Source organism: Carassius gibelio, chromosome A15 (genome assembly GCF_023724105.1).
Source record: "Carassius gibelio isolate Cgi1373 ecotype wild population from Czech Republic chromosome A15, carGib1.2-hapl.c, whole genome shotgun sequence".
In the NCBI taxonomy this organism is placed as follows: domain Eukaryota; kingdom Metazoa; phylum Chordata; class Actinopteri; order Cypriniformes; family Cyprinidae; genus Carassius; species Carassius gibelio.
In genome coordinates, this window is record NC_068385.1 from 1,182,961 (window position 1) to 1,197,344 (window position 14,384).

The 14,384-nt window shown below is 35.9% G+C and overlaps 2 protein-coding genes across 2 annotated transcripts in view; one reads left to right on the forward strand and one right to left on the reverse strand.

The window, feature by feature from the left end:
* The first annotated feature begins 159 nt into the window (after positions 1–159).
* On the forward strand, positions 160–5,207 carry LOC128028913 (heat shock 70 kDa protein 13-like). The gene is made up of 5 exons (XM_052616246.1): positions 160–308; positions 818–1,158; positions 1,239–1,452; positions 1,906–2,073; positions 3,489–5,207. Exons 1-5 carry the CDS (start codon positions 284–286, stop codon positions 4,055–4,057), a joined length of 1,317 nt encoding a protein of 438 aa, XP_052472206.1. The 5' UTR covers positions 160–283; the 3' UTR covers positions 4,058–5,207.
* Positions 5,208–5,486: 279 nt separating this feature from the next.
* Positions 5,487–14,384, reverse strand: part of LOC128028914 (glycerophosphodiester phosphodiesterase domain-containing protein 5) — a 17,949-nt gene continuing 9,051 nt past the window's right edge. The window contains exons 8-14 of the mRNA XM_052616247.1: positions 13,462–13,612; positions 12,555–12,776; positions 11,454–11,611; positions 11,110–11,257; positions 10,611–10,693; positions 7,697–7,809; positions 5,487–6,323 (exon numbers count right to left, since the gene is read on the reverse strand). Coding sequence (XP_052472207.1) covers positions 6,256–6,323; positions 7,697–7,809; positions 10,611–10,693; positions 11,110–11,257; positions 11,454–11,611; positions 12,555–12,776; positions 13,462–13,612 — 943 coding nt within the window. The 3' untranslated portion in view covers positions 5,487–6,255. The remainder of the gene's footprint in view (positions 6,324–7,696; positions 7,810–10,610; positions 10,694–11,109; positions 11,258–11,453; positions 11,612–12,554; positions 12,777–13,461; positions 13,613–14,384) is intronic.

Below are 14,384 nucleotides of genomic sequence, written 5' to 3' on the forward strand. Positions count from 1 at the left end.
TGTGTGTGTGAGTGACTGTGTGTGTGTGTGTGTGTGTGTGTGTGTGTGTGTGTGTGTAACAGGAAGTTGTGCAGAAGTCCAGTTGCGCTTTACAGTGCATCTGGGAAATGTAGTTAACAGAAGTAGTTCCGCTAAAATTTTTAACCATGTAACTGATGAAAAGAACTACAACCCCCATCAGCCCAATAGACCGTATTAGGTCGACGTGTATGTTCGCTCAGCCGGCGCAGATATTGAATGAACAGCTCATATACTGTTATCCATAACATTTTGGGTTGGAACCATGGCCGGAGAAATGTCCATAATAGGTGAGTGTTAAATTAAACTAATGTACTCGGGAAGGTGTTTGTCAAATTTACCAGAATAGCCATTCATGTAGCCGTTAGCTGTAGTAGAACTGACGCATCTGGCATGAAAGACTCAAATAACTGACTGTACATAAATAACCATATCAGGCAGATATATAGTTACATTGTCCAGCGTTAGGCAAAACAGTCAGCCTCGAACATCAGCTGATTTTATACGCCACATATAGACACAGCTGGCGTCCGTTCTTCACTACAGATGTTACAGCGGCTGTCTAAAAACCTAGTTAGCTAACGTTACTTACTGTAAACAGCATGTTTGTGCATCAGCGCTCCAGGAATATGGTCTAAATGTGCCTTGTTTTAATTTTCTATATACTACATTTTTGGACAGTATACCATTGTATCCTTTGAAATACACAAACAACATATATGGTAACCATTAAGTTCAATAAGTTATATAACGATGGAAACATTTCCTGATTACACCATATTTTTGTGTGTCCATACAGGTTCTGTCATCCTGGCTTTGTTCCTGGCAGGGTATCTGGGACAGCAGTACTTGCCCCCTCCGAAGCCCAAGGTCATTGGGTTGGATCTTGGGACCACTTTCTGCTCCGTGGGAGTGTTTCAGCCTGGCACAGGCGAGATTGAGATTATTGAAGATGACATAGGCCACAAAAGCATTCCGAGTGTGGTGTCCTTCACCCCCTCCGGTGTGTTTTCTGGACATGAGGGTCAGGAACTGTCTGACATAAATCCTCAAAACACAATCTACGACACCAAGAGATTTATAGGGAAGATTTTTGACCAAGAGTCTTTAGAGAAAGAGAGCACACGATACCCATTTAAGGTACACATTTCATATTTTACATTCTTTAATTGCTTGTGCATTGCTTGCTGTGTCTCTATAACATCTCTTTACTGTTTCAGGTGATATTCAACAATGGGAGTGCAGAATTTTTAGTCTCTACAAATAGCACTTTCACAGTTACTCCTGAATTCATCGGATCCCGTCTCCTCCTGAAAATGAAAAAGATGGCAGAAAAGCAACTGGGAATACCTATTGATAAAGCCGTCATATCAGTGCCTGCAGAGTTTGATGAGAGGCAAAGAAACTACACAATAAGAGCTGCTAACCTAGCTGGTCAGTTCACTAAGGTGTACATTAATCACAAAAGCCAGTCATTTCATTAGGAATCCAGTTAGGAAACTTGACACACACATTCACTGCATTGACCAACAGAAAGCTGCTTGGTTTGAAAGTAACTTCTGTGCGATCTCTGTACTATTGACTTTTTTTATTGCACACAAAATTTTGCTAATGTGACCACAGCTTGGTTATGTCTTGCTACTGGAATTTATGGAAGGCACTCAAAATAAAAAAGGTAATAAACAAGATATAAACTCAGAATTGTAAGAAATAAGTCAGAATTCTGAGTTTATATCTTGCTATTCTGACCTGTTTTTATTTTTGATTTCGTGGTGGAAATGGGCTTCCATAGAAATCAATACAACTATCCTTATAAAAGCTGATAATGTTCTGGTTAAAATCTGTAATAGTTAACTGATCAATCACTGTGCATGTCTTCTTCATCAGGCCTGGACGTCCTGCGGGTGATCAACGAGCCCACGGCGGCGGCAATGGCTTATGGACTGCATAAAGCAGAAGTGTTTAATGTGCTGGTGGTGGATCTTGGAGGAGGAACACTAGATGTGTCACTTCTCAATAAGCAGGGTGGCATGTTCCTCACCAGAGCAATGGCAGGTGAGCTGGGTGATGTGGCATTATGAATGTGTCAACTAGCAGAGATTTTACTATTGTAGCTATATTTGTGTGGGTATTAATGGGCAGGGCTGCTTTGTTATTTACATATTTAAGACACATCCTGATCTTTATTTTCCTTAATATTGCAAGTTTTTTTATTAAAGCAAAGAGGAAGAAGAAATAATAGGTGTAAGATGAAACAATGTAGAACTGTATATGGTTGGCAAGCGGTTTATTTTAAATGACACATTCATATAGAATTCAGCTGAAATCCATTTACGAAATGTTAAGCTTTTATAATATCGCCTTAATTATTTTGAGCCTTTTGTTTTAATTCCAGTGTTGCAGTCTTAATAATTTTCACACGATACTACACTTCTACATACTCCTTATGAATACTCATACGTGCAAACTCATATAGGCCATTCACTTAATTTGTGCAGTCTTTTCCTGTCTTTACTTCTGTATAATGCAGAATACATTGGTGTTTATAAGTGCTATTTCTGCTTTGCCACAAGCGCCACCTCCTGGCAGACACTAAATTTGCATTTTCTTACAAGAATTTACATACTTATATAAAGCGTTTTGCTTTTAATCACAATAATGAATTCCCTCCTGTCAAACAAAAAAAGAGAGAGTCTTCAAATCGTTCTATCTGTGTGCTGTACCGGAGTTTACTCTCATTTTTTTAGTTTCAATTCTCACATGGTCTTTGCTGGTAAAGCACGTGTTCAGTTGTCTAATTTTGGCATGTCATATCCCCAAGCAACACTATGCTTTGGGTGAAACAGTGTGGGTCACGTCATTTCATCATGGTGAAATACATTGAAGGAAGCAACCTACATCATACATAATAATAAAAATAAAATTTCCCTATGTGGGTGTACATCATTAAAATGTCTCTCCACACTGAATGCACCTTTAATATATAAAACGGTTTATTTTATATATATTTTTATTAAATTAATATTATTACTATAATAAATATATATTACATTGTCCATTAAATATCATACAGATTTAAGTTATCATAATAAATTAATATTTAAATGCAAATGTCATGGCAATTTCATTATTGTTTAAGTTTTTCTAGTTTTTGGGAATATCCTTTTTTTTACAAATCTTTGTCCAGTCATCACAAATGATTAGAAAATAATTGAAATTCATTTTTTAGAAAATGTAGGGACCTGGTTATGACCTTTTTGTATTTTAATACACATGCAATTCTTTCCCCAGGCTCTGTGGTGTGACCTCAAAGGGTATTTGGGTTTTAGGTTTGGGGTATTGCAATCTCACCGAAACCTCTTGACATTTAGCTAACACACTAAAAAAAATGGAAATAGTGTCACATCAGGTGCACAACCCTCATCCTGTTTCAGCACGAGATTAACACATGGTCTTCTTCATCTCCACAGGTAATAATAAGCTAGGAGGGCAGGACTTCACCCAGCGTTTGCTGCAGTACACCATCGAGCGAGTGCGGCAGCAGTACGGCGTGCCGCCCACTCTTAAAGAAGACATCCACCTTCTCCGACAGGCCGTAGAAGCCGCCAAACTCAACCTCACCCAAGAACCTCATGTTCACCTCCGAGTTCCTATTCACCTGCAGACAACAGGAGCAATTGGAGCACAGGAGGAAAAAGTCCTGTTTCAGGAGAAGCTGACACGGGAACTCTTTGAGGAGCTGAATGCAGATCTCTTCCAGAAGATTCTGGCACCCATTGAGACTGTCCTCATAGAGGGCCATCTAGAGAAAGAGGAAGTGGATGAAATTGTCCTGGTCGGAGGGTCTACAAGAATCCCTCGCATAAGACAGCTCATCAGTCAGTACTTTGGGAAGAAACCGAATACCTCCGTGGACCCTGACCTGGCCGTGGTGACCGGGGTGGCCATTCAGGCAGGCATCATGGGAGGCTCTTGGCCTCTCCAGGTCAGCGCAATTGAGATTCCAAACAGACATCTTCGCAAAACCAACTTCAGCTGATTGCTTGAGAGACTTGGTTGAAGAACTGTTACCTGGACATTTGTCACGTGACTGTGATGTGCCCCAAAAAAAAAAAAAAAAACGGTTAAACAATGTGTGTATTATGTTTTTGCTACCTTATATGCATTAGCTTTGAAGTGAATTCCTGATATTGGGCCAAACACAGTGGTTACTTGAACATTTGTGCCAATGTCTGGTCTTGTTGGTCCAAATTACAATTTATACATTGATCTTCAGAACAGATGCAGACTATTTTAGTTCTTTGTTATAAAAATTGCCATCTTTGTGCCTAACTGGTACGAACTGTGCAATAAGTCTTTGACAACTTGTTTTGCCAGGTTCAATGTTGTATTCAGGGAAGCAGCTGTTTGTAACTGAATGATCATTCCAGTCTCAGCTATTTATTTATTTATTTATTTAGCTATTAAGTCTAGTTGATATCAGCTAGCTGTCTCTGTCTACTCGAGTTTTGCTTGTGACTTTTTAATCATTTCAACAGTTAAATGTGTACCGCATACTAAGCATAGTATGATTTTGACTTTATTTTTTAAAGACTTGTCTTTTTTGTGTTTTTTTTTTTCCTAATAGAATTAAGTATTATTAAATGATAATACCACCTGCTGACTGTTAAATATAAATCATTTAAAATGTACAGTACCAGCATGACCAGTGTGGTATTAAGTTAAATTAAATCTTTAAACTGAAGCACTTATAAAAATGTGAATATATATATAAAAGTTATCTATATATATTGTTGTTTAATTTAGCATTTTCTGCATATAAAAAAGTAAAATTAAAAACACGGACCAAAAACAGATATTAAACTTGCTTTTTGTGTTGGCCTGTTTTGTTTACAATATTAGAAGTGAAATACATTATGCAGAGTGAACATTTTAACAGTTTAATGCACTTTACATACAGAAGAGGAGTTCAGAAGATTGCACAAAGTCAAAAGGGAAAACAGTTTATCAGTGCGAATGCATATTCAAAACTTTTTCCTGTAGCTGAAAAATATTGAATTCATATAAATCTATTTTTGTACAGACCTGTACCATTGGATTTGTTGATTATGCACAGAACCTGGTTTGTGTCATTACAGTACTTTTAACTTTTGCTACTGTGTGAAGAAAATAAAACCTTGTTAAAACTGCAGTGTTTTTTTTTTAATGACTGACCACTGAAACACATAAATTCAAAATAAAAATATCAAACAGCAGAATTGTTCAGCCTCGTCTTCTGTGTGACAGCACAAGCCACTGTAAACAATGTCACATCTCACATCTACAATATTAGGGAAAGGGTCAGGACATCTCTGCAATGGGAAGTCCTGAACAAAATATTTAATACATGAAAAGCAATTTATCCAAAGGGGTGTGACTAAAATGACAAAATAACAGTTGAAAAAAAAATTAAATGAAAATCACTGAACGATAGTCAAACACATTTTTTTTTTATTATAAGACAGCGTCCAAGTTAAATTTCATGGCATCAAAACTCTAAGCCAACTTGTTGTTCTTAAACCACAGATATGTATGCCAAACATGTGCCTAAATTTTCCATTTAATCTGGCATCATACTGACCAAGAAAATAAGGCTGGGTGATTTCCTCCCAAAATAACAACTGAACCACATGCTAAATAGGTGGTATATTAAATACAATAAATATAGCTTGAAGACTAAAGGCAGGCACTCTGTAAACACCTGTTTATTCTTAAAAATATTCTTCACAACCATTTGAACAGAAGGCATCATTAGACTGTGAATATCACACCAAATCAAGATCTAGAAATGTAAAAAAGAAAAAAAAATTCTGGCATATTAGGTTATACTCCACATTGGCTGGCTATGGAAGATTATAAAAAATGAAATCCCCCAAAACCAACAGATGAAATCCACTATTTTATCACAGGCATGCTTTCAATACGAAGCAAGTAACAGGCATTCCAGGATCCTCAAGCGTTACGTAGGGGAAGAGGCCACAGATTTGGTAATAGTCAACAGATGAACTGCCCTTCCTACTTCTCTTTACTGTCCAGAATTTAAAACAAGCAATTTAATAGCTGAAGAAAAAACTCAATTTTTTTTACACACGGGTCCATCATAAACAGTAGGCTAAGAGTTGAGTCAGTAGTTGACAGGAGACACCACAAGGTTGATCAGGATGTGATTTTTCGTTCCATGAGTCAATGAGCAATGTCTTAATTGGTGTAGTAGTTAAATCCATTTTCCGTAAAGGTATCATCGCTGGAGACTCCGTTGCTCACCTCTGTGGAATAAGACGAAAAGAGGCAATGCAAATTATGCTTAACACCCACAAAGTTTACAAGACCTCCACTATGACAACTGCAAACCAAGGATCTTGAATCATACTCGAGATACAGCTGCTCTGTTCCAAACCCTAGTGAGCTGCCTACTTCAAAAGTGTTTTATTGGGCATCATAGGTGTGATTCTGATGTGAACTAGTTATCATCCCCCTCGTACTCACCATATGCAGGCTACAGTTACCCTGGCCATTGATGCTACAGCCTTGCATGAGCTACCATTCAAGCTTTGGGATGTCAACAGGGTATGGATTGATGGATGAATGGATGCAGGAAGAGACGGGATGGTGGCAGACAGTGAGAGACAGGAGGGAGAGGGAATGAGATGGAATGGGATGAAGGGATGCAGTGACACAGACTCAAACCCAGGAGGTGGACAGCTACTGTGGCTGACCTTAGAGACAGGGCAAACACACACACAGAGGCATGCAAACACTGTTGGGACACATGCAAACACAATATTTATCCAAAAACACATTGCATGCAACGCTTGTAGAGTCACCTGGAAGTTTATCACAAAATAACCCCTGACAGAGGGATCTTCTGTTGCTCTGAAGAAACATTATTATTTTGTGATAATGATTGTTGGCTGTACATTATTCAACTTATTAGACAGCTACTTATCAAATAAACACACCACCTGTTCACCAGTGGATCCTCTGCAGTGAATGGGTGCCGTCAGAATGAGAGTTAAAACAGTTGATAAAAACACCACAATACTTCACAACAAAAACTCCACACAATTTCAGTCCATCAATTAAAATCTTGTGAAGTGTAATAAAATTTAATAAAGCTGCATGTCCTCTATCCATTATATCGCTTCTTTCAGTTCACAATTGATGGACTAGAATTGGGTTTCTGACGGCACCTATTCACTGCAAAGGATCCACTGGTGAGCAAGTGATGTACTGTAATGCTACATTTCTCCAAATCTGTTCTGATAAAAAAATAAAAAATAAAAAAACTCATCTAACATCTTCACTGGCCTGAGGGGTGAGTACATTTCAGCACATTTAAATTTCTGGGTTAACTATTTCTTTTAAAATAGATACTGAAGTCCTTTAGTTTTGAGTCAAAATATGTCACTAATGAGCTTTTCTAACTTCTTGGTATGAAAAGGGAGACATGGTGGAGTAATATATGAGACATGAAGATTATTTTGCCATGGACAAGGGTGAAATATGTAATTTAGTGATTATTATACAAATATTTGATTGACCAATCAATTATTTCATAGCACAGCGTAATAAGCTTACACATGGTGTTTCATCATGCCTTATAACAAACACCAGCAGGATGTGGTTTGGTGGCTCTTACCAGAGAAGATGAGCTTCTCCTTCATGATGTTGACATCTCTGCTGGATCTCCTGACGGCTGCACTCAGCATGATCTGCTCTGGGTTGTAGCTCCGCATCCCGCTCATTCTCCACCTGTGATCACGTGCACACACAAACACAGACCGACCTTAGTGACCACATTCAAAAAGAGTTTATGCATTTCTAACTAATGAATCTCACAGTAGTTCATTAATGTAATTTGGAAATCTATGATATATACAGTGTATTTTCAAATGTATGGGTTCAGTTACTTTTTTTAAATTAGTCCTTTAAAGATACATTAAATGGATCAAAAGTGATTTTAATCAAAAGTGATGGTAAAGACGACTATTATATTACAAAAAAAAATGATATGTTCTTTTGAGCCTTCTATTTATCTATTTATAATCCTGAAAAGATATATCACAGTTTCAACAAAAATATTAAGTTACTGTTTTCTACACTGATAATAATAAACGTTTCTTGAGCAGCAAATCAGCATATTAGAATGGTTTCTGAAGAATCATGTGACACTGAAGACTGGAGTTATGGCTGCTGAAAATAAAACTTAAATAAATTACTACATTATATTTTGATATTAAGCATATTTATATTATTTCACAATAGTATTATTTGTTACTGTATTTTTGATCAAATAAAGCGACATATTTAAAAAATAATAATAAAAATTAAATACCATCCCCAAATTTTTGAAAGGTATTTAATTAATAATATTAAAATCTTTAGCTTTCAGATTCATGCATGAACTAAAAACAAAGCTGATAATATAAAGCTATTGTGACCATGTGTTCAAATTACCCAAAATACAATGCATGTGCTTTACTATTTATTTATTTATCTGGTAATATCTTTTAATCACACACCATCTGTCATCCTTCTGGTGTTTTTTTTTTTTTTTTTGGTCGAAAACAAAATCATTTGAATTAAACTGGATAGCTGGTAGGAATACTGATAACCTTAACCTTAAAAGAAAGTTTCCATATAAGTGTAAATTGTTTTTGTGGCAAAAAAAAAAAAAAAACACTCTTCTGCAACAGTAGAAAATTATTCTCTGACTGAAACAAAAGCCATCTGAATAATCTGTAACCGTCAGTCATGTGATCATCACCCCCTAGTGGAGAAGTATGGAATGATTTAGCAAAACTCTCAAGTATACTTCCTTAATCCAAGTCATTTCACATAATGTACCTCAATTAAATATTAATTATATGATAAGCAGCGATACTAAAGTGCATTCATGTGGGCTGTGGTTTAGTAAGAATTAGTAATAGCATTGACAAGATACAGGTAGAATGAAAGATACAGGGAGATAGATTGAAACAGGGTTATACAGAGAAAGAAGGGCAAGAAAGGGGAGATAAAGACTGGCAGCACGAGCCAACAGCGCTGACCCAATTACCTGATCATGTGATAGCTGAGAGATGCCAGAATGCAGCAGAGAAGAGGAGCATGCACATCAGGCAGAGAGCAAGAAGAAGAGGAGGAGAGGTGGGAGAAAGGGTACAAGAGCAAAAGAAAGGGAGAGAATTAAGAGGTCAGTTCAGAAAAGAAGATGCAAATGTCACTATGGCAAGCTCAGCAAACATAGAGGATCCAAATCCCCACATAACATTGAGTTTTCAATTCACATATTTACCAGTCATGTTGATCTCCGACATTAAACATTATAATGCAAAACACTCTTATCCTTCCTTCCTTCCTTCTCACTCTCTCTCTCTCTGGAGGCAATCGTGTTTCAGAATGCATTCATATTTATTTTGTAAAGGTCAAACGATGTGAATTTCACAATAGAAAGCTGTATTTGATCACATTTGATGAAACCCACTATTTGACTGTGTGAAACACACCAAGCCAAGTTTTTAAATTTCCGTATCCTAGAATGTTTTAGAAGTGACTTTAAACAATATTTAGCTTTCATTACTACAACATTACTGAAAAGTACTGAAAGATTTTTATGTTCACAGAGAACATACAATTAATAAAATAATTAAATTAAAACTTTTATTTAGTAGCAAAAACTAGGATTATTTTTCTGTAAACATTAATACTTTTTTATATTTGCTAATAATGGCTCGCATATGAGGTCACTTAATGCAGACGAGATTGAAATGATATTTTGTTTTTGAAATGAGATTAAAGTTTCATTAAAGTAATTTAGTATAAGAATTGGGAAGTTGGAAAGAATGACTTTTAAAAACTAATTCTAAAACTTCTGCAAAATATTTTTCGTTAATTGGAATAAAATAAATAAATCAACACCTTGCTTTGTTCTACAAGTGAACTGAAGAGGGTCTAAAAGAGTTTAAGCCAACAATTCTTCTTTCACTACTTTCTCAAAACATTTCATTATAAGGGATGTTAGTGCTAGTGTCCTAAGATCATTTGGTGTTACAGCGTTTGTAGTTTTCAGCACAGGCACTACAGTGGCCTGTTTCCACAATCTAGGGTCTGAAAACACCCTCTGAAAAATATTATAGAACACTGGGGCCAATTGCTCAACACAAACCTTAATTAAATGCCCTCTAATGTCATCTGACCCTGGGCTTTTTTCTATTACACCCCTTAAAAACCTAAATTATAACCTTAACTTTAATTAACTTTGCTTTCTTAAATTCCATTTTAATATCTTTTTGCATTTACAATCTTTTCCCCAAATCACCCTTATTAAATGCTCTACATCCTTCATTCATAAATGCTTTCAGAGATTTTGTGAACTATGTCTTATTGTTTAGAAATATTTTATCCTGCTATTTCCAAGCAGGAGTCATAAAAAAAACCATCCCAAAATAAATAAATAATCCAAAAATAACACTGAACTTGATCTCAGGTCTTACTTTGAATAAAACATTGTCCCTATAATCTACAGCATGCCATGTCAAACAAGAGGAACTTACTTCTGGAATATAAATATTCCCAGAACTACAGCAAAGGAGATGAGATCAGTAGAGATCCATATCAAGCAGTACTCATCTGGACTCTAGAAAAAGACACAAACGCTTATGAGGCACACACACACACACACACACACACCACTAGATGGCTCAAGAGAAATAGATATTACAGCCATCGCTAGATCCTTTTATTTCACTATTAATTATCTAATCTAAAACATGCTTAATAATACTATATTAAATAGGGTAATATTCTCAATATATATTTGATACAAAGATGTCATATTGATCATCTCAATCAATGTATTTAATATGTACCCCTTAATATATTTATCATATTTTTGTTATATTCTAGAAGATCTTTTTTTAATAAAGGCAGTATGCTTTTCATTTTGAATAAAGGCTAGAGCAGCAGATGTTGACCAATTATATATCTTGGAAAAGCGTGACAGCTTTGTGCCATTGCTTAATAAATAACCTATACGCAGATGAGAGCTCGTACCATGAGCCAGAGCGGATAGTGCAGCTTCCTCAGCACCTGCGGAGCCTCGGAGGAGACGGACGGCACCCCACTGCACCACAGCAGGGAATACAGCCACGGCTCGTTCACCCAATACAGAGTCAGACTGATGTTGTTCTCATTATACAGCCTATTAAAATAAACACACAGAGATAAATGAATAGCTTTTACACACTTTACAGTGCTTCTTTGGCTAAAGAATTACAGGTTTTTGCGTTTCCATTTTATTACACTAGTGCCACAGACACTGCAGCTTTTGTTCCAAAACTGTCCTTTATGGTGTAATGTAGTGAGACCAGGTGTCTGTAAATAGGGCAGTGTCTTACTGGATGTCCTGTGCAGAGGCCTGGTTGTAGCGCAGCAGGACCCTGCTGATGCCCTTATGATGGAGTGTGTCGAGAGGCAGCTTCTGCACAGATGTCTGCTGTAAACCTGGAGCCGCTTTCCTCACCATCTCCCTGTTACTGTCCACAGTCCACATCACCTACACATAACACACATATAGCTGAATTTAAATGTGTGTTCAAATTATACATATATATATATATATATATATATATATATATATATATATATATATATATATATATATATATATATATATATATATATATATATACAGTACATATATACATACACACACACACACACACACACATATAATTTCTATGCCAATTAGAAAAAAAAAATGATTATTTTTAATTATTTTATTAAATTCTATTAGCTTGCAATGTAAATCAATCAGATATTTATAACAGTATAGCAGACTAATGTATATAAATATCAGTTGTCACGTTGTATCTCCCAATAATATGTATTAATAAGGCATTATGCAAATATGATACGATACATTTTTCCTGTGTGACAGTAAGGTTCAATGCTTGGTTTTATGATGAAAGCTTTGTAGTTTCTATTGTTGATGGCAAAACATATAATGCAAAGCAATACAATGATAACAGAGATCATAATCACAAATACCTCAAAAACATAATCCCAAACGTTCCTCGAAAGCCTGGTATATCATATTTGATACTCAAATAACATAATTTTTCTAATTTCTAAATTATGCATGGATAATCAAGTAAAACCATGTTGCTTAAATCCAGCAAGTGTTTAAATACCATTAGTTATTTTATAAAAAATCTAATTCTTACATTTACATGATCAAAACTTTGCAGAAAAAAAAGTTTTTATAATGCTCATTATTTAGAGGCCTCAGAAATGTGTATAATTTATAGGGTTAACATTATAATCATCATGTAATTGATATTAGTCAGAGCTAGGGGGAGCAACTATACAACCACATAAGACAGGAACAGATTCGTATCCTGAATCATATACTGAACACATCTATTTCAACCCCTGACCAAGGACAATGAGATTTCCAGTAGCACATCAATCGTTAGCATCACTTCCTCAAGACTAACCTGGCGCTGTGGTATTCCTGACCTCAGAACAGAGTCCAGGGTGATGTTGACCCAGTCGTGGTGGTGGGGGTGACTGGGCGGCGGTCTGCGCAGAGTGAATAGGACCGAGCTCTTGGACCTAGCCGCTAGTTTCAGCATCTGCTCCAAGCTGCACACTGTCTGGTTCCCCACTGACCATCGCTCATACGCTGACATGTACTGCACTGTCCAGAAGGGATCATCCTGCATTCAGTAAAAAGAGTTATATGCTGATATACACACGTATACAGTCCTAATGTAAAAGTCACTTTTAAATTAAATTCAGAATTAAACAAGGGAATTTTGTTAAAATTTTAAATTGATGACTTGTTAGATCTAAAAGGGGAATATTTCACATTGGCACTAAACTCCACTTATAACTGGAGCAAAAGGTTCCTTGCACCAAAAAACAGATAATTTAGTTTAAGTAACATTTGCATTTAATTAAATACACTGTTTTTCTTACTGTACCTTTAAGATCTCTATATGTTAATGTGCTGAGATCATAACTGTGACTTGTTCTAAGTGACCTGTTTTGCATAAATGGTCAAGAGAGGAAGCTGTACATGAATATTAAAGCACATCTACACACAGTAGGGAAAATGGCATAGAAATAATATTCATTCAGAATTTGCTAGTAATGCCTAGTAATTACAAAGAAACAGCAAGTACCATATTGATTTAAACATTACATTTTAAAGTAGAAAGACTGAAACAGTATAAACATACTCTAATAATCTAGATTTAAAACTTTGAAAATTAATTTTAGTGTAGTTAATTGAACTCCTATTTCAAATAAGAAAACTAGTTTTTTTCCTGTTCATCCTTTAACTATAAAAACACTGTTCAGTGTTACCATAAATACATGTTTAGAGTTAATGGGCCGTACCTTTAGAAACCACTGGCCTGCGTTCAGTGAGCTCAAATCAGTCCAGTTGAAGAGTGAAGCATCATCATACTGTCTCTCTGGGAACACTCTCCCCACGTTTGTGGTTCTCCTCAACGTCCGGTCTCTTATGAGGAACGGCACACCATCTAGACTACAGCCAAAGCCAGTGTTAAACAGCTGTATATATGATTAGACAGCACTTAGATTGCGACTGAGAAAATGCTTCAATTGGAGCTGGGTAATATTCAATGATAAGAAACAGAGAATAAAAATAAGGAGCTGACTTACGCTGTGATTGACAGAAATACATCTTAAAACACTGAATAGTAGGAATGTTGTGCAATAGAAGTAGGTTTATTGCAACTCATTATTATTTACTGTATTTGGCAGATGCTTTTAACAACCTACAGCCTTAAGCTAAATGCCTTGCAAGAGCTCAATGGTAGTACATTGTGAAGCACCCGATCTAGGGATTGAACATTCAGGTTACAAGCCAAGGTACTTAACCTCTAAGCCACATTAACCCATTTCATTTTAAAGCAGATATTCCCCAATCATAGCCTAAATCACAATACAGTGATCTTTACAAAGCATCTTTACACTCAGCTGTTGTTGTTTTTTTTTATGTTTTTTTTTCTGGGGTTTGGTGGTGGGGGGGGGGGGGGCAACACAATGGTCAAGGTGGATGATCCAAACTGAAACCATTTGATTGTTTTTATGATTTACAATTATACCGTCCTATAATATATATAATATTTGTCAATAGTTATAATAATTTCATATTTAAAATGTAAATGATGATGATGATTATTATTTAATTTTTTTATTTTTTTAGATGACATTTTCTTTGGTACTCAAAATTATGCCAGAGATGCTGTCCATATTGTGTTGCTTGTATTTTTATACACAAAAGAAATAAAGAA

Bases quoted from the DNA above. Each gene is read 5' to 3' on its own strand.
- LOC128028913 (XM_052616246.1), top strand. From the start codon at position 284: ATGGCCGGAGAAATGTCCATAATAG. The intron at 1,159-1,238 runs GTACACATTTCA...TTACTGTTTCAG, and splicing joins GCACACGATACCCATTTAAG to GTGATATTCAACAATGGGAG. The intron at 1,453-1,905 runs GTCAGTTCACTA...CTTCTTCATCAG, and splicing joins AAGAGCTGCTAACCTAGCTG to GCCTGGACGTCCTGCGGGTG.